This window comes from Salvelinus alpinus, chromosome 24, assembly GCF_045679555.1.
Source record: "Salvelinus alpinus chromosome 24, SLU_Salpinus.1, whole genome shotgun sequence".
In the NCBI taxonomy this organism is placed as follows: Eukaryota; Metazoa; Chordata; class Actinopteri; order Salmoniformes; family Salmonidae; genus Salvelinus; species Salvelinus alpinus.
This window is the reverse complement of record NC_092109.1, coordinates 11,832,244-11,851,075: the sequence shown is the minus strand read 5'-3', so window position 1 is coordinate 11,851,075 and position 18,832 is coordinate 11,832,244. Positions and strand designations below refer to the sequence as shown.

The window sequence follows — 18,832 nt, the reverse complement described above, 5'->3', positions numbered from 1 at the left end:
AATAACCTAAAACACAAGGCCAAAACTTCATTGGAGTTGCTTACCAAGAAGACAGTGAATGTTCCTGAGTGGCCGAGTTACAGTTTTGACTTCAATCTACTTGAAAATCTATGGTAAGTACTGAAAATGGTTGTCTAGCAATGATCAACAACCACTTTGAATAATTTAAAAAAAACATTATGGGCAAATTTTGCACAAACCAGGTGTGGAAAGGTGTGGAAAGCTGTGGAAAGCTCTTAGAAACTTACCCAGAAAGCCTTAAAGCTGTAATCACTGCCAAAGGTGCCTCTACAAAGTATTGACTCAGGAATGGGAATAGTTATGTAAATGAGATATTTCTGTATTTCATTGTCAACAAATTTAGTTAAAAATTAAAACGTGTGTAGACGGTTGATAAAAAAAAATCTGTAATCCATTTTGAATTCAGGCTGTAACACAACAAAATGTGGAATAAGTCAAGGTGTATGAATACTTTCTGAAGGCACTGGACATAGAAAGAGAAGTTAGATAAGACTACTAAGGAAGTTGGACCCCTGACATTTGAGCAGCATATTTACTATGGCATGTAGACTAACCTCTACAGCAGGGATCATCAGCTTGATTCAGCCACCGACTGATTTGTTTCTTGAGTCAGGGGTCCAGAACCTAATTACAAATCATTTGTAGACTGCAGATTGACAGCAAGAAGCCCAAACAGATACAATATTTGACTCAAATATAATTATTTCAAACCTTGCTTACATTTGTATACGATCACATAGTTTATCCCTATTATGGGTGGGAATACTGTGGAACAGATGTCCAAATTTACAATCACTTGGAGACGATTTGCTGGTGTTTTTAAGTCTTTTATGTCCACCAAATTCGCCAGTTGGAGAACCCTGCTATACAGGATGGAGTTGTTTTGAGGATTATAAAGAGGCAGAACTAGGCCATCAGATCCTCGGCAGAACCACCTAGGCCTGGTTCTTTTGACAGCAGCTGTCTTTGACAGCTACCATAACTCAGATCTTCTTACATGCCTCCATCTACTTCTTGGAAACCTCAACCGCTCCTTCTGCCGAGTGGACTATCTGATATGTCTGTAGTATCTTAGGTTCTTCCCGGTAGCTGTAAGTTGCTCTGGATAAGAGCGTCTGCTCAGTGTCTCAAATTAAAATGTAAATATCTTGAGTGTGGTCTCTCACTGCGGTCTCGCCATGTTGAATATCTCCGACCTACATTACCTTTCCCTCTAAGAGTGTGTGTAATAACACTCATGAACTTAATTCTAATGAGGAGAAATGTGAAAACTCCGTTGCCATGCTAACTGCTGTAGTAGTGGAAGAACGTCTCAGGTCGAAACGGGGCTGCAGTGGAAATGCGCCATGTGTTTTGAATCCTTTCCAAATGTTACGCAAAAGGTAAAGGTGTTGTTGCGGTTTTGCTGTGGCTGTTGTGCCATCTGCTAGGTGTCAGACCATCAATCAATATGTTTAACACCAGACTCGATCCATAAAACCCTCTGAAGCCATTTGTTGTTCCAAGGTCCGTTCTGTCTTTTCCCCATCATATGAGAAGATTAGGTTTTGAGACAGGCAAGTTGATCCTAGATCTGTTGTTGTTGACCTACAGCGTGCTAGGTGGATCCAGCGGTAAGTTCAGACTTCTCCAGCAGAACCACGTCCTTCTGTCCAGCCTTGGCCAGGTGATAGGTTATACTGACTCCCACACAGCCCCCTCCGATGATCACAGTCTCGGCCGTGTCCTTCCACATCTTCCCCAGGACCGTGTGACTGTCCCTGGGAGGAGGGAGATTTGAATCCATTTTAATCCATTTCAATACAGCTAAAGATGTGTGGAGTAGTTATGTGACTTCTAAGAAGTCGAAAATATTGTGAAGAGAATTAACCCTGTTGTGCGCAATTCTGACATGACATGACCCAGGAGGGAAATGCAACACTCCATTGGGAACAAACTGGTTGAATCAACGTTGTTTCAACAACATTTTTCTACGTATTGTGACGTGGAAAAGTGAAGCTTTGTTATATCAAGCTTTATTTATACAGCACATTTCACACATGGAAAGCAACACAATGTGTTTCACAGGAAAGTACAAAAAAAAAAAAAAAAAACGGAAATATTTACAACACAAAACATAAGAGGATAAAAACTAAAGATTGACAAAAACTGAACGACTAAAAAGCAGCCTAAGGAAAAAGCAAAGCTAAAAAGTTGTGTTTTAAGATCTTATAAATATGTCCACAGTTTTGGCCCCCCTCAGATTCTCTGTCAGTGTAACATAGACGCTGGGAGTCGAGGAGCAGGTGCAGCTGGTGAGTTTAATAATGCAATGAACATGGAACGGTACAAAAACAAGAGTAGCGTCTGGACATGAAACACATAACCAATATTGCCCGGGGAATGAAAGCAAGGGAGTGACAGATATAGGGGAGGTAATCAGTGAAGTGTTGGAGTCCAGGTGTGTCTCATGATGAGGCGGTGGTGCACGTAATGATAGTTGTCAGAGTCAGTGATTAGTAAACCAGCGACGTTGAGCACCGGAGAGGGGGAGTAGACGTGACAGGCAGGCTATTCCAGAGGCTGGGGGCATAGTAACTAAAAGCTGCCTCTCAGTTCTAGGCTTTGGGATAGTTAAAAGGCCATAGGACCTGAGGGAACTATTGAGTACATAACTTAAAGGATGTCAAGTCAAATCAAATCATTATTTAGTGGTCACATACACGTGTTTTAACAGATGTTTTTGCAGGTGTAGTGAAATGCTTGTGCTTCTAGCTCCGACAGTGCAGTAATATCTAACAGTTACACAACATATACCCAATACAGACAAATCTAGTAAAGGAATGGAATTAAGAAAATAAAAATATATGGAGGAGCAATGTCAGAGCGGCATAGAATAAGATACAGTAGAATAGTATAGGATACAGTACATACACATATGAGATGGGTATTACAAAAAATGTAAACATTATTCAAGTGACTAGTGTTCCATTTATTGTGGCCTTGGATTTCAAGTCTATGTATATACAGTCGTGGCCAAAAGTTTTGAGAATGACACAAATATACATTTTCACAAAGTCTGCTGCCTCAGTTTGTATGATGGCAATTTGAATATACTCCAGAATGTTATGAAGAGTGATCAAATGAATTGCAATTAATTGAAAAGTCCCTCTTTGCCATGCAAATGAACTGAATCACAAAAAAACATTTCCACTGCATTTTAGCTCTGCCACAAAAGGATCAAAATGACATCATGCCAGTGATTCTCTCGTTAACACAGGTGTGAGTGTTGACGAGGACAAGGCTGGAGATCACTCTGTCATGCTGACTGAGTTCGAATAACAGACTGGAAGCTTCAAAAGGAGGGTGGTGCTTGAAATCATTGTTCTTCCTCTGTCAATCATGGTTACCTGCAAGGAAACATGTGCCGTCATCGTTGCTTTGCACAAAAGGGCTTCACAGGCAAGGATATTGCTGCCAGTAAGATTGCACCTAAATCAACCATTTATCGGATCATCAAGAACTTCAAGGAGAGCGGTTCAATTGTTGTGAAGAAAGTCCAGCAAGCGCCAGGACCGTCTCCTAAAGTTGATTCAGCTGCGGGATCGGGGCACCACCAGTACAGAGCTTGCTCAGGAATGGCAGCAGGCATGTGCGAGTGCATCTGCACGCACAGTGAGGCGAAGACTTTTGGAGAATGGCCTGGTATCAAGAAGGGCAGCAAAGAAGCCACTTCTCTCCAGGAAAAACATCAGGGACAGACTGATATTCTGCAAAAGGTACAGGGATTGGACTGCTGAGGACTGGAGTAAAGTCATTTTCTCTGATGAATCCCCTTTCCGATTGTTTGGGGCATCTGGAAAAAATCTTGTCCGGAGAAGACAAGGTGAGTGCTACCATCAGTCCTGTGTCATGCCAACAGTAAAGCATCCTGAGACCATTCATGTGTGGGGTTGCTTCTCAGCCAAGGGAGTGGGCTCACAGAATTTTGCCTAAGAACACAGTCATGATTAAAGAATGGTACCAACACATCCTCAGAGAGCAACTTCTCCCAACCATCCAGGAACAGTTTGGTGACGAACAATGCCTTTTCCAGCATGATGGAGCACCTTGCCATAAGGAAAAAGTGATAACTAAGTGGCTCGGGGAACAAAACATCGATATTTTGGGTCCATGGCCAGGAAACTCCCCAGACCTTAATCCCATTGAGAACTTGTGGTCAATCCTCAAGAGGCGGGTGGACAAACAAAAACTCCAAGCATTGATTATGCAAGAATGGGCTGCCATCAGTCAGGATGTGGCCCAGAAGTTAATTGACAGCATGCCAGGGTGGATTGCAAATATTGACTCTTTGCATGAACTTCATGTAATTGTCGATAAAAGCATTTGACAATGCTTGTAATTATAATTTTGTATTCCATAGTAACATCTGACAAAAATATCTAAAGACACTGAGGCAGCAGACTTTGTGAATATTAATATTTGTGTCATTTTAAAAACGTATGGCCACGACTGTAGGCAGCAGCCTCTATGTGCTAGTGATGGCTATTTAACAGTCTGATGGCCTTGAGATAGAAGCTGTTTTCAGTCTCTCGTCCCAGCTTTGATGCACCTGTACTGACCTCACCTTCTGGATGATAGCAGGGTGAACAGGCAGTGTCTCGGGTGGTTGTTGTCCTTGATGATCTTTTTGGTCTTCCTGTGACATCGGGTGCAGTAGGTGTCCTGAAGGACAGGTAGTTTGCCCCCGGTGATGAGTTGGGCAGACTGCGCCACCCTCTGGGAAAGCCCTGCGATGGTGGGCGGTGCAGTTGCCGTACCAAGGGGTGATACAGCCCGACAGGATGCTCTCGATTGTGCATCTGTAAAAGTTTGAGGGTTTTAGGTGACAAGCCAAATTTCTTCAACCTCCTGAGGTTGAAGAGGTGCTGTTGCGCCTTCTTCACCAGACTGTCTGTGTGAGTGGACCATTTCAGTTTGTCAGTGATGTGTACGCCGAGGAACTTGAAGCTTTCTACCTTCTCCACTGTGGTCTGTTTGTGGATAGGGGAGTGCTCCCTCTGCTGTTTCCTGAAGTCCATGATCATCTTTGTTTTGTTGAAATTGAGTGAGAGGTTGTTTTCCTGGCACCACACTCCCAGAGCCCTCACCTCCTCCCTGTAGGCTGTCTCGTAATTGTTGGTAATCAAGCTTACTACTGTTGTGTCATCTGCAAACTTGATGATTGTTTTGGAGGTGTGCTTGGCCATGCAGTCATGGGTGAACAGGGAGTACAGGAGGGGACTGAGCATTCACCCTTGTGGGGCCCCAGTGTTGAGGATCAGCGGAGTGGAGGTGATGTTTCCTACCTTCCCCACCTGGGGGCGGCCTGTCAGGAAGTCCAGGACCCAGTTGCACAGGGCGGGGTTCAGTCCCAGGGCCTCGAGGTTAATGATGAGCTTGGAGGGTACTATGGTGTTGAATGCTGAGCTATAGTCAATTAACAGCATTCTTACATATGTATTGCTCTTGTCTAGATGGGATAGGGCAGTGTGATGGTGATTGCATTGTCTGTAGATCTATTGGGCGGGAAGCAAATTGAAGTGGGTCTAGGATGACAGGTAAGGTGGAGGTGATATTATCCTTTACTAGTCTCTCAAAGCTTTCTTGGGTATAGGAACAATGGTGGCCATCTTGAAGCATGTGGGGACAGCAGACTGGTGTAGGGAGAGATTGAATATGTCCGTAAACACACCAGCCATCTGGTCTGCGCATGCTCTGAGGACATGGCTAGGGATGCCGTCTGGGCCAGCAGCCTTGCGAGGGTTAAATGTAAAAAAGGGTTGCGTGGAAGAATTTAAAAAAAATGGATGCAAGGTGAGAGTTCTGACAATACAAATAAAAGATCACAAAACACATTCAGTTAACTTCCAAAATATGCATCAAACCTAACACACAAAAAAATTTAAATGTCTTACTCACATCGGCCACGGAGAAGGGGAATCCACAGTCCTTGGTAGCGGGCCGTGTCGGTGGCACTGTGTTATCCTCAAAACGGGCAAAGAAGGTGTTTAGCTTGTCTGGAAGCAAGACGTGGGTATCCGCGACATGGATGCTTTTCCTTTTGTATTCCGTGATTGTCTGTAGACCCTGCCACATTCGTCTCGTGTCTGAGCCGTTGAATTGTGACTCCACTTTGTCTCTATACTGTAATGATGGGGCGTTGAGTCAGAAGCAGGTGCAGGTTAAACATTTTAAGAAAACAACAAAACCAAGAACAGGACACTAACATATGGCAGAACGCCAATACACAAGAACAATACCAACTGGTGAGTGAACATGGGGAGAGTGACATTTAAAGGGGAGGAAATTATGAAGGTAATGGAGTCCAGGTGTGAATCATAATGTTAACATGTGCGCATAATGATGAGTGCCAGGTGTGCGTAATGATGAATCCCAGGACCGGTGGTTAGTACTCTGGCGACGTCGTATGCCGACCAGGGGGACGACCCCGAGGACGAGGAGCGGGTCGGTCCGGGCGGCGAAGGTGGAAATCACGGATGATGTTGGGGTCCAGAATGTCTTCCACCGGAACCCAACACTGCTCCTCTGGGCCATACCCCTCCCAGTCCACCAGATACTGGAGCTGACCCCCACGACGTCAGGAGTCCAATAGGGATCTAACAGCGTACGAAGGGCCCCCCTCGATGTCCAGGGAGGGTGGAGGTGTGTCGTGGGGGACAGCATCAGCTAGGGGACCAGGAACCACCGGCCTGAGAAGGGAGACATGGAAAGAGGGTGAGATACGGTAGTGAGGGGGTAATTGTGTTCTGTATGTCACCTCATTGACCCTCCGGAGAACCTTGAACGGCCCCACAAACCGGGGGCTCAGTTTCTTGCAGGGCAGGTGGAGTGGGAGGTTCCTGGTATAGAGCCAGACGCAATCCCCAGGATGGAACACTGGGGTCTCACTGCGGTGACGGTCTGCCTGTTCCTTCTGACGATGGACGCGCGCTGTAGTCTCATGTGTGCATTGTTCCACACCTCCTCCGTGCGCCGGAACCACTCATCTACCACAGGAGCCGCGGTCTGGCCTGGGGTCCACTGGGCCACGGCCGGCTGGAAACCCAAAACACACTCGAATGGACGAGTGAAGTAGAGAGTTCTGAGCATACTCTGCCCAAGGACGGAAACGTGTCCGCTCACCCTGCCGGTCCTGACAGTGACTCCTCAGGAACCTCCCCAGCTCCTCATTCATCCTCTCCACCTGCCAGTTAGACTGAGGCCAATACCCGGATGTGAGGTTAACCGTGACCCCGAGCTTCTTTAAGAAGGCCCTCCATACTCGGGATGTGAATTGGGGGCCACGGTCCGAGACGAGGTCCTCTGGAAGGCCTTAATGCCAGAAGACCTGCTGGAAGAGTGCCTCAGTGACCTGGAGCGCAGTGGGGAGACCAGGAAGACGGATTAAACGACATGACTTGGAAAATCTATCCACTACCACCAGAATGGTGGTGAAACCATCAGAAGGGGGAAGATCAGTAACAAAGTCAATGGGTAGATGGGACCGAGGTCGCTGAGGCACGGGATGCGGCTTGAGCTTCCCTGCTGGAGCATTCCGAGGGGACTTGGTTTGAGCACACACAGAACAGGAGTTGACATACCGCTCAACATCCTACACCAAGGTGGGCCACCAGTATTTCTCAGTGAGGGAATGGATGGTGCGAGAAATACCTGGATGTCCAGCGACGACAGCTGTGTGTGCCCAGGTCAGCAGCCAATCCCTGTGTGAACGTAGATGCACGCGGAAGGACACTTCCGGGGTGCGGGCTCCCTCTCTAGAGCCTGGCGAATGTCCACATCTACGTCCCAGACCACTGGACCCACGACCCACGGGAGGATGGGATTATGGATGCCCTCTGGACAGGACCCTCTCCCAAATTGTAGATATGGGACAGGGCATCGGCCTTGATGTTCTTAGAAACTGGGTGATAGGTCAGCGTGAAGTCGAACCTGGTGAAGAAGAGGTCCCACCTTGCTTGGTGCAGATTCAGTCTCCTCGCTGTCCATATGTACAAGGTTCCGATGGTCGGTGAGGATGACGAATGGTTCCTTGGCACCTTCCAGCCAGTGTCTCCACTCTTCTAATGCCAACTTCACCGCCAAGAGCTCCTGATCGCCGATGTCTTAATTACTCCCTGTGGTGGACAGTTTCTTGGAGAAAGCACAAGGATACACTTTGTGACAAAACTTCCCCCACACCTACCTCCGATGCGTCTACCTCAACCACAAATGTAGCGTGGGATCTGGGTGTTTCAGCAAGGGGGCGGTGGTGAAACACCCCTTGAGGAGACGAAAGGCCTCGTTGGCTGCTGGAGGCCAACACAACCTATGAGGCCCACCCTTGAGGAGGGAGATGAGAGGGGCAGCGACAGCGCTCGCAGTGACCAGACATCGTGCTGAGCGCCATCTTCCACTCATCCCCCTCCCGGATGCGAATGAGATTGTAGGCACTCCAAGGTCCAGTTTGGTGAAGAACCGGGCCCCATGGAGCTGCTCGATGGCTGATGGCACCAGCAGGAGAGGATACCGATACTTCGTGGTGATGTCATTGAGTCCACGTTAATCGATACAAGGACGTAATCCTCACTCCTTCTTGGCCACGAAGAAGAAACCAGCCGATGCAGGGGACGTGGACCTGTGGATGAAACCCTGTAGGAGTGCCTCTTGAATGTAGTCCTCCATGGCCTGGGTCTCAGCCACCAACAGATGGTAGATGCATCTGCGCAGAGGTGTAGCACTGAAAAAAAGGGGAATGACACAGTCCCAGGGGCGATGAGGAGGGAGACAGGTAGCGCGGGTCTTGGAGAATACCTCCCTTAGATACTGATATTCCTTTGGGATGTTGGGCTGGAGGGCAACCACAGGACTCTCAACCGATGTGGAACCACAGGGGACAGGGAAGCAGGTCTTCAAGCATTCAGGTGACCAGTCGGTGATTCTCATCCTCGACCATGAGATGGTAGGGTTATGGCGCTGAAGCCAAGGTAGGCAGAGGATGATCTTGTGAACTGGTGATGAAGAAGGGGATGTTTTCCTGGTGATTGGGCTCCACGGTGAGGGTGAGTGGTTGGGTGATGTGTGTGTGATGGTTCCGGATCCTAGAGACCGACAGTCGAGACCTTGAACCAGAAAAGGAGAGGAGAGCGGGTAGGTAGTAATATTGAGAGAGGAGGCAAGGGTCTGATCCATAAAGTTCCCCGCGCCACCGGAATCCACTAAAGCTGTAGACACAGGGCATGAGGGACGGTCAGCCAGAGTGATGGGTACTAAAAAGAGTCTAACAGGAAGAGCAGTAGATGGAATACTCACTCATGGTCCAGGGTATGTAACATCCCGTGACCGTCCCTCTGCTCTAGTGGATCCCGGATACTGAAGTAATGGACACCGCTGGCACTTGTGCCTTCCCTGGCCACAGTACATACAGAGTCCCGGCTGTATCCGTCTGAGTCGTTCCGCCGCGGTAAGGCGTGTGACCCCTACCTCCATGGGTTCCGGCTCTGATCCCGAACACTCGCCGAAGGAGGGAGAGAAGCGATGAAGATGCCGACGTTCCCAGGGGAGGTTATCCAGACAGATGGCCATCACAATGAGTGCGTCCAGGGTGATATTGTCATCTCGGCAGGCCAGTTCCATCTGGGCCTCCTTGCGCAGACCTCTTCTAAATAACGTGCTCAGCGCCGGCTCATTCCATCCACTGGAAGCTGCTACTGTCCGGAAGGTAAGCGCATACTCAGTAGGCGTCTGATTCCCCTGCTGGAGCTGAAGCAGATGCTCACCTCCCTCTCTGCCCTCCGCAGGATGATCGAAAATACATTTAAACAGAGCCATGAACCCCTCATAAGACTCAAGCTCCTCCTCTCCTCTCTCCCAGATGGCCGTAGCCCATTCCAATGCCCGCCCAGTCAGCAGAGAAATAACCGTGGTAACCGTAGACCTCTCGGTGGTGGGGGCTCCCATCTGATTTGCGAAATAGAGGGAGCACTGAAGGAGGAAGCCACGGCATTTGGATGGTGTCCCGTCATATTTCTCCAGGAAGGATAGACATCCATCGCTGACCTGAGTGGGTTGCTGGATGGGCTGGTGTGCTGACTCGTTGGGTAGACTGGCTCTAGAATATCCTCCGCTGTTGAGACGTTGTAGACTGCGGAGAACATCTTCCATGGCCGTCCCCAGTTGAGCCAGCTGATCATGGTGTTGACGAAGAAGGTCACCTTGTTCATCGATCATCTGGGAGATGTCCGGTTGTCCTGCTGCTTCCATATTTTGAGTTGGTATTCTGTAATGACGGGGCAGTGAGTCAGAAGCAGGTGCAGGTGAAACGGTTTAATAAAACAACAAAACCAAGAACACAACACTAACATAAGGCAGATCTCCACTGACCCTGATATTGTGTAATTTTGGAGCCACTTTTATTGTAAATAAGATTCCAATATGTTTCTGAACACTTCTACATTAATGTGGATGCTCTCATGTTTAAGGATAATCATGAATGAATCGAGAATAATAATGAGTGAGAAAGTTAAAGATGCACAAAGATCATGCCCCAAAAACATGCTAACCTCTTAACTCTCACCATTACAAAAAAAAGGGAGGTTAGCATTTTAGGGGATAATGATATGCATGCCTCTGACTTTCTCACTCATCATTATCCACGATTCATTCATTATTATTCGTAATCATAGTAGCATCCAAGAAATATTGCACGTAGTATTGATTTACAAAACCATTGGCAAATGTACAGAGACACTGAGTTTAGATGGATTAGATGGATAATCCATTTTAGAAGGATTACAATTAGTATGGTAACAACATTTGTATTGTAACAAAATGTGGAAAAAGGGAAGGGGTCTGAATACTTTCCGAATGCACTGTATACACATTTCTGCCGAGACACGATTTTAAGATCAGAGTGACACCAATGACTGTATATATGAATGGACAAAGCCATCGATCACGTGACACCATTCATTCCTATGTAATAGCTCAATAGCGCATTGAAGCCAAATGAAGTCGGTTAAGATGGCCTCTCATGGAGATAACATGCGCAGTTTGAGCTACTCCGGTAAGTGAAGTTGCAGGCTTGCTCAGTGCTCCCCCCTCTCAATGAGGAATTTGGTTCTTGTTTGTTGTTCATGTAGTGAAAGGGCTTTATGTCAGAAATAAGGTATTTCTGTCTTTTTATAGTTTTTTCCATTTTAGAATAAGGCTGTAAAAAAGTGATGAGGTCTGCATGCTTTTCGAATGCACTGTAGATGCAGAGAAAAATTGATTATTTAACAAGCAGGAGCAGGCGGATCTGTGTGACTGTGAGTGACATCAGTGCACACCACACCCCTCCTTCAGCTTATAAAGGCAAACGGATCACGGTATCAAACCCTCTCCAAATCTAGAGGAAGCCTGTGTTTGAGAAGGAGTGTCTTAAGTACAAGTGCAATCACCAATGATCATGGCACCAGCTGGAGCTAAGAGGGTAAGTCGAGACTTAATATGACCATCATTATGGCTGTAAAGGCATGCATGCCTATTGCGTAATGCACTTAGCCTTTTGCAGAACTATTGCAGACGTGCTAATGTATGTATTGCTTTGGTGTTAAGAGTTAAGAGTATGTTATTATAGGGATCAAAATGCTTATTTTAGTTCTAACTTCATCTGAACCCCTTGGTCTTGTTTGGCGCAATATATTCAAAAAAATCCATAGTGCATGCTTCATTGACTTTGGTTAACATAAGCTGACTTCTACTACAACTCTATTATATAACCTTAGATCAGCGTTTCCTAAACTCGGTCCTCGGGACCCCATGGGGTGCGATGTTCACCCATTGGTGTCCCCAGGACCCAGTTTGGGAAACAATGCAATTGTTTACCAGTTGCGTATTTCATTCAGGGAGCTTTTTACGCATTTATTGCGGGTGCATATTTCATACTTGTAGAATGGAGAGCTAATTATGCAATGTTTGTGCAGAACATTCTGGAGCGCCTGGATGCAGGCGAGATTGTTATTGGGGACGGAGGTTTCGTCTTCGCCCTGGAGAAGAGGGGCTATGTGAAGGCGGGTCCCTGGACTCCTGAGGCTGCCGCCGAGCACCCCGAGGCTGGTAAACGATATCTAATCTTTGACTCCCTGGACCCTGCACACCAGTCATAGGCTAGCCTACATAGCATTTAGCGAAGCCTCTCCAACTTGTCCATCAGACGCACATCTTTCAACCAGATGAAGTTGAGAGAGCGTGAAGTTGTAAATAAATACTTAGCAAAAAGCCATATGAGTGAGTGACACTTACTCTTCTCGTTTCCAGTGAGACAGCTGCACCGCGAATTCCTGCGGGCGGGGTCAAATGTCATGCAGACTTTCACCTTCTACGCCAGCGACGATAAACTGGAGAACAGGGGTAACGCTCAGCGCTTCACCGTGAGTATCCGTCTGCAGCTGTTGGGAAAACTCACCAAGAGGAATGAATGAGAATGCCAGACCCATTCTGCTGTTACAGTTTGGCCATGCATTTCTAAGCAAGATTGTTCAATGACTGAATGGGATAAAAGTTAATATAAATAATTATTCCATCTATCTGTAAATCAGGTTTCCTATACATCTCTCGAAGCCTGAATGAAGCCTGTTCTTCTGTTCAGCACTGATTTATTTCCCAACTTGGGGTAGAACCTACTTGGCAGGTTTCACAATGGTGATATAGAAGACATTGGGTGTGTTCCTCTGCCCAGGTGTTGCTGATGCTTGCCAGATCTTACAACACCTGGTTAGGTATTTTTTGTATCAGCTAATCACATCGTATGTTATAGCAATCTGTCAGTCAATCACGTGACACTGACACATTGGTTGACGCATGCAACGTCTGAGCAGGGGAACGCAACCATTGTAGGCTACCTCAAACTACATCAATAGGGTTGTACACTAATCAATATTTGATTTACACCAGGGCACACAAATCAACGAGGCCGCCTGTGACCTGGCCAGGGAGGTGGCCAATGAGGGCGACGCGATGGTGGCGGGCGGGGTCTCCCAGACCCCCTCTTACTTGAGCTGCAAGTGCGCGGACGAGGTCAAGGGCATCTTCAAGAGGCAGCTTGATGTCTTCGTCAAGAAGAACGTCGATTTCATGATTGCAGAGGTAGGAACAGCATGTTGTACGCTCATATAGTAGATCCACTTCTTGCCCACATGGCATACTGACACCATAAATCTGACCGATTCTATGTGCAAAGGATCTTCACTTGGACAATGCTGGTTTCTGTATTGCTTGGGTTGTCACTTTTTTTACACTGTGTTTGTGCAGTACTTTGAGCACGTGGAGGAGGCAGAGTGGGCTGTGCAGGTGCTGAAGACCTCGGGCAAGCCAGTATGTGCCTCTCTGTGTATCGGCCCTGACGGAGACCTCAACGGAGTCAGCCCTGGAGACTGTGCTGTCCGGCTGGTCAAAGCTGGTATGGGACTTCATTTAGCTATAGATAGAGATATATCTCTCTCTCAGCAAAAAAAGAAATGCCCCTTTTTCAGGACACTGTCTTTCAAAGATCATTCATAAAAATCCAAATAACTTCACAGATCTTCATTTTAAAGGGTTTAAACACTGTTTCCCATGCTTGTTCAAAGAACCATAAACAATTAATGAACATGCACCTGTGGAACGGTCGTTAAGACACTAACAGCTTACAGACGGCAGGCAATTAAGGTCACAGTTATGGCAACTTAGGACACTAAAGAGGCCTTTCTACTGAATCAGAAAAACACCAAAAGAAAGATGCCCAGGGTCCCTGCTCATCTGCGTGAACATGCCTTAGGCATGCTGCAAGGAGGCATGAGGACTGCAGATGTGGCCAGGGCAATAAATTGCAATTTTCGTTCTGTGAGACGCCTAAGACAGCGCAACAGGGCGGACAGCTGATCGTCCTTGCAGTGGCAGACCACGTGTAACAACACCTGCACAGGAACGGTACATCCGAACATCACACCTGTGGGACAGGTACAGGATGGCAACAACTGCCCGAGTTACACCAGGAACGCACAATCCCTCCATCAGTGCTCAGACTGTTCGCAATAGGCTGAGAGAGGCTGGACTGAGGGCTTGTAGGCCTGTTGTAAGGCAGGTCCTCACCATACATCACCGGCAACAACGTCGCCTATGGGCACAAACCCACCGTCGCTGGACCAGACAGGACTGGCATAAAGTGCTTTTCACTGACGAGTTGGGGTTTTGTCTCACCAGGGGTGATGGACGGATTCACGTTTATCGTCGAAGGAATGAGCGTTACACCGAGGCCTGTACTCTGGAGCGGGATCGATTTGGAGGTGGAGAGTCCGTCATGGTCTTGGGCGGCGTGTCACAGCATCATCGGACTGAGCTTGTTGTCATTGCAGGCAATCTCAACGCTGTGCGTTACAGGGAAGACATCCTCCTCCCTCATGTGGTACCCTTCCTGCAGGCTCATCCTGACATGACCCTCCAGCATGACAATGCCACCAGCCATACTGCTCGTTCTGTGCGTGATTTCCTGCAAGACAGGAATGTCAGTGTTCTGCCATGGTCAGCGATGAACCCGGATCTCAATCCCATTGAGCACGTCTGGGACCTGTTGGATCGGAGGGTGAGGGCCATTTCTCCCAGAAATGTCTGGCAACTTGCAGATGCTTTGTTGGAAGAGTGGGGTAACATCTCACAGCAAGAACTGGCAAAGCTGGTGCAGTCCATGAGGAGGAGATGCACTGCAGTACTTAATGCAGCTGGTGGCCACACCAGATACTGACTTGTGACATTTTTCTATTAGTCACATGTCTGTGGAACTTGTTAAGTTTGTCTCAGTTATTGAATCTTATGTTCATTCAAATATTTACACATGTTAAGTTTGCTGAACATAAACGCAGTTGACAGTGAGAGGACGTTTTTTTGTTGTTGCTGAGTTTATATGCACACTCTCTCTCTCTCTCTCTGCCAACAGGAGCCAGTATTGTGGGCATCAACTGTCACTTTGACCCCATGACCTGTGTGAAGACGGTGAAAATGATGAAGGAGGGGGTGGAGAGGGCGGGGCTGAAGGCCCACTACATGGTCCAGCCTCTGGCCTTCCACACCCCTGACTGCAACTGCCAGGGATTCATCGACCTGCCAGAGTTCCCCTTCGGTACGTACACAGATCTCCATCGCCATCTCTCTCCTGCCCACTAGGTCGTCTTTTTCTGTTTCTCTTTCCTCCTTCCTTTCTCCTAATTTCTCTTCTCTTTTCCAACTCCCTCTCTCTGACTGCATGTCTGTCTCTCCCCCAGGTCTGGAGCCCAGGATTCTGACCAGGTGGGACATGCACAAGTACGCTAGGGAAGCATTCAACGTTGGCATCCGTTTCATCGGCGGCTGCTGCGGCTTCGAGCCCTACCACATCAGGGCTGTGGCTGAGGAGCTGGCCACAGAGAGAGGCTGCCTGCCCGCTGCCTCAGAGAAGCACGGTAACTGGGGTGCTGGTCTGGAGATGCACACCAAGCCATGGGTCCGTGCCAGGTAAGGAGACCGTATACACCACACGGGTACAAATTAGTTAGATACCAGGAACCACAAAGGAGTGTCCTTATATGACTCCAGTCCAAAATTGCAAAAGTTCAGTTATTTAACTTAAATGGTTACTGTAAGACACATGAGGTTAGACATAGTACTGTACCATTTTATTACCAGCTTATTACTCCCATGTCCGGAGTATACATTTGACCTTTTACATTTTCAATCCCCCACCTCTCCCTTCCCCCTCTGTTCCTCTCTCCCCCAGGGCTCGCCGTGACTACTGGGAGAAGTTGATGCCAGCATCCGGCCGTCCCAAGTGTCCCTCCATGTCCACCCCTGACAGCTGGGGTGTCACCAAGGGCCATGCCGACCTGATGCAGCACAAAGAGGCCACCAGCCAGGAAGAGCTCAAACCCCTGTTTGAGAAGGCCAAGGCCAGCCACTGAGCACTCTTTCTGGGTTAGGAGAGGGAGGTGGAGCCCCCTGGAGGAAAACCGAAGGAGTGGCGTGCACTCTGAAGGAGTGTTGTGGTTTGATAAAGGCAGAGGGGAGAACTCCCACACATTCCCTTTTTAAAGAAGTTTACATAACAAAAATAATTAGATGGAAGTCTTATTATTCTGTTTTGATTTCTAGGACCATCTTGTGAACCAAAAGTTATTATGATTTCATTCAGATTTGCAGCATCTCTAGATGGTATAGCTCCATTGTATTCTCTTCTCTAATAATTCTAAAGTGATTATGGTAGAGATGCATCTAATTTCTAAATAACTGGATTTCAAACTTGATATGTGCCTTACTCAGACAGAATGTTACGGCAATCATCAAGCCATTGATACGTACTGTGAGTTAAACAAACAAACCAAAACGTTGCCCCCGGTGGTGCGTCCTCCAGAGTGTGCTGCTGATCTTGTGACTATTGAAACGCATAAGATTAGAAATAAAAGTGAAAGCGTGTTACCGAACCTACTGTGACCACAATGTTAAATAGCTGGTAAAGAATGTAGCATAGCCTAGTTCTGAATACATCTCGTGCCAAATAATGTCTATACCAAATGAAAGTTTTGACTTCATAACTGTAGTTTGATTCAATAAACTTCCACTTGACCTTGTATGTGATGACATTTCTTCATTGTGTGGGGTATCCTATCAACATGTTGGTGTTTTGAAACCTCAAGCTACCAAAATACTCTTACATACATAGAATACCAAGATAAAACTATTGAAAAAAGACAATCGCAGCAAAATCTGAATTGATTTATTTCCAAAACCATTATTGTAAATGTTTCTGAAATGACAAATAACCAAATAGCTTCAAAGTACAATCCAAATGAGTACGAAAAAGCTATTTCACTGTCATTCTACCCTTACAAAAAGTCCTGCAGGTTCTGCTGGATTCCTGCAAGAATTTACCTGACGCTGCAGGAATTACTTTGGCTGCATTTACACAGGCAGCCCAATTCTGATCTTTTGTCCACTAATTGGTATTTGGACCAATCACATCAGTCAGATCTTTTCACTTCAGATCTTTTTAGAGCTGATCTGATTAGTCAAAAGACCAATGAGTGAAAAAAAATCAGCGTCACATCTGCTCCTGTCACGCCCTCTACTTCTCATTCTGTGTCTCCCTAACCTGCCACCACTCCCCCAGTGCTCTCTCCCTGTGTGTGTGTGTGGAGACAGGTGTGCTAGAGGCGGCGCAGATCCCCACCAGCTGCAACCTGTTCCGTAATCAAGGCCTCTACAAATACTCAGCCCTGCCACTTCCACACTGTCAGTTTGTAGTCTCTGCTCAGTCAGTCTGCGTTATTAGCCGCTTGTTCCTGCATAGATCTAGTTATCCTGTTGTGCCTGTTTTTCCCTAGCCTGGCGCTGCTTTTCTCTCCACTACAGTTCCGGCTGATCTGACTCTGTTCCCTGTCTCCAGTGTCTGCTTCCCTGCCCTGGACCCACGCTCTACTACTTCCTTGAATTCCGCTCCAGACCTGCTTACCCTGCCCTTACTTACCCTGCCCTTACTTGCCTCAGCCTCAGTTCCTGGTTCCCTGCTACCTGGCCTGCATCACTACTCTGGACGGTTTTGACTCACTGGTTACCTCTAAAGCCAATTCATCCTTTGGCCACCTTTCCTTCCAGTTCTCTGCTGCCAATGACTTAAACGAATTGCAAAAATCACTGAAGCTGGAGACTCATATCTCCCTCCCTAATTTTAAGCATCAGCTGTCAGAGCATCTTACAGATCATTGCACCTGTACATAGCCCACCTGTAAATAGCCCATCCAACTACCTCATCCCCATATTATTATTTTTTTGCTCCTTTGCACCCCAGTATCTCTACTTGCACATTCATCTTCTGCACATCTATCACCCCAGTGTTAAATTGCTAAATTGTAATTACTTCACCACTACGGCCTATTTATTGCCCGACCTCCCTAATGTTACCTCATTTGCACACACTGTATATTCTATTGTGTTCTTGACTGTACGTTTTTTTATTCCATGTGTAACTCTGTGTTGTTGTTTGTGTTGCTTTGCTTTATCTTGGCCAGGTCTCAGTTGTAAATGACAACTTGTTCTCAACTGGCCTACCTGATTAAATAAAAATAAAATATATATAAACAAAGCAGTGAGGATCATTTAGTTGCTAATGGCATCCAGCAGTACCCCGGGTTGGCCGTCAATGAGAGGGGGCAGCACTGATCTAGCCTGCAACGTCACTTCCTAGGGTAGCTAAAAGGGCATTTATGTCCAGCGAGGAAGAGGCCAAGCGAAAGGTTTTACTCCGCCCAAAATCTGTCCACCAAAAGAAGTTTTTGTATGGAGGTCAATGAGTGTCTAATTTGGTTAACAAAAAATGTAATGGTTTATTTGCTTGGTGTGGCTTATTTGATCTAAGGTTTCGTAATGTTTAGGTTGTTACGGGTGTATTGATATACACCACCGTTCAAAAGTTTGGCGACACTTAGAAATGTCCTTGAAAGAAAAGCACATTTTCTGTCCATTAAAATAACATCAAATTGATCAGAAATACAGTGTAGACATTGTTAATGTTGTAAATGACTATTGTAGCTGGAAACGGCTGATTTTTTTATGGAATATTTGCATAGGCGTACAGAGGCCAATTATCAACAACCATCACTCCTGTGTTCCAATGGCACGTTGTGTTAGCTAATTCAAGTTTATCATTTGAAAAAGCTAATTGATCATGAGAAAACCCTTTTGCAATTATGTTAGCACAGCTGAAAACTGTTCTAATTAAAGAAGCAATAAAACTGGCCTTCTTTAGACT

At 46.7% G+C, this 18,832-nt stretch overlaps 1 protein-coding gene across 1 annotated transcript; it reads left to right on the top strand.

The window, feature by feature from the left end:
* The first annotated feature begins 11,370 nt into the window (after positions 1–11,370).
* LOC139552152 (betaine--homocysteine S-methyltransferase 1) lies at positions 11,371–16,655 on the top strand. Its single transcript, XM_071363590.1, has 8 exons — positions 11,371–11,512; positions 12,006–12,138; positions 12,340–12,452; positions 12,976–13,167; positions 13,333–13,480; positions 14,993–15,175; positions 15,318–15,546; positions 15,809–16,655. Exons 1-8 carry the CDS (start codon positions 11,483–11,485, stop codon positions 15,987–15,989), a joined length of 1,209 nt encoding a protein of 402 aa, XP_071219691.1. The 5' UTR covers positions 11,371–11,482; the 3' UTR covers positions 15,990–16,655.
* The last annotated feature ends 2,177 nt before the right edge of the window (positions 16,656–18,832 follow it).

What these genes read in the sequence shown, in the direction of transcription:
- LOC139552152 (XM_071363590.1), top strand. Translation starts at nt 11,483, where the DNA reads ATGATCATGGCACCAGCTGGAGCTAAGAGG. An exon ending in TCGATTTCATGATTGCAGAG is followed by an intron (nt 13,168 to 13,332) that starts GTAGGAACAGCA and finishes GTGTTTGTGCAG; the next exon opens with TACTTTGAGCACGTGGAGGA. An exon ending in AAGCCATGGGTCCGTGCCAG is followed by an intron (nt 15,547 to 15,808) that starts GTAAGGAGACCG and finishes TCTCTCCCCCAG; the next exon opens with GGCTCGCCGTGACTACTGGG.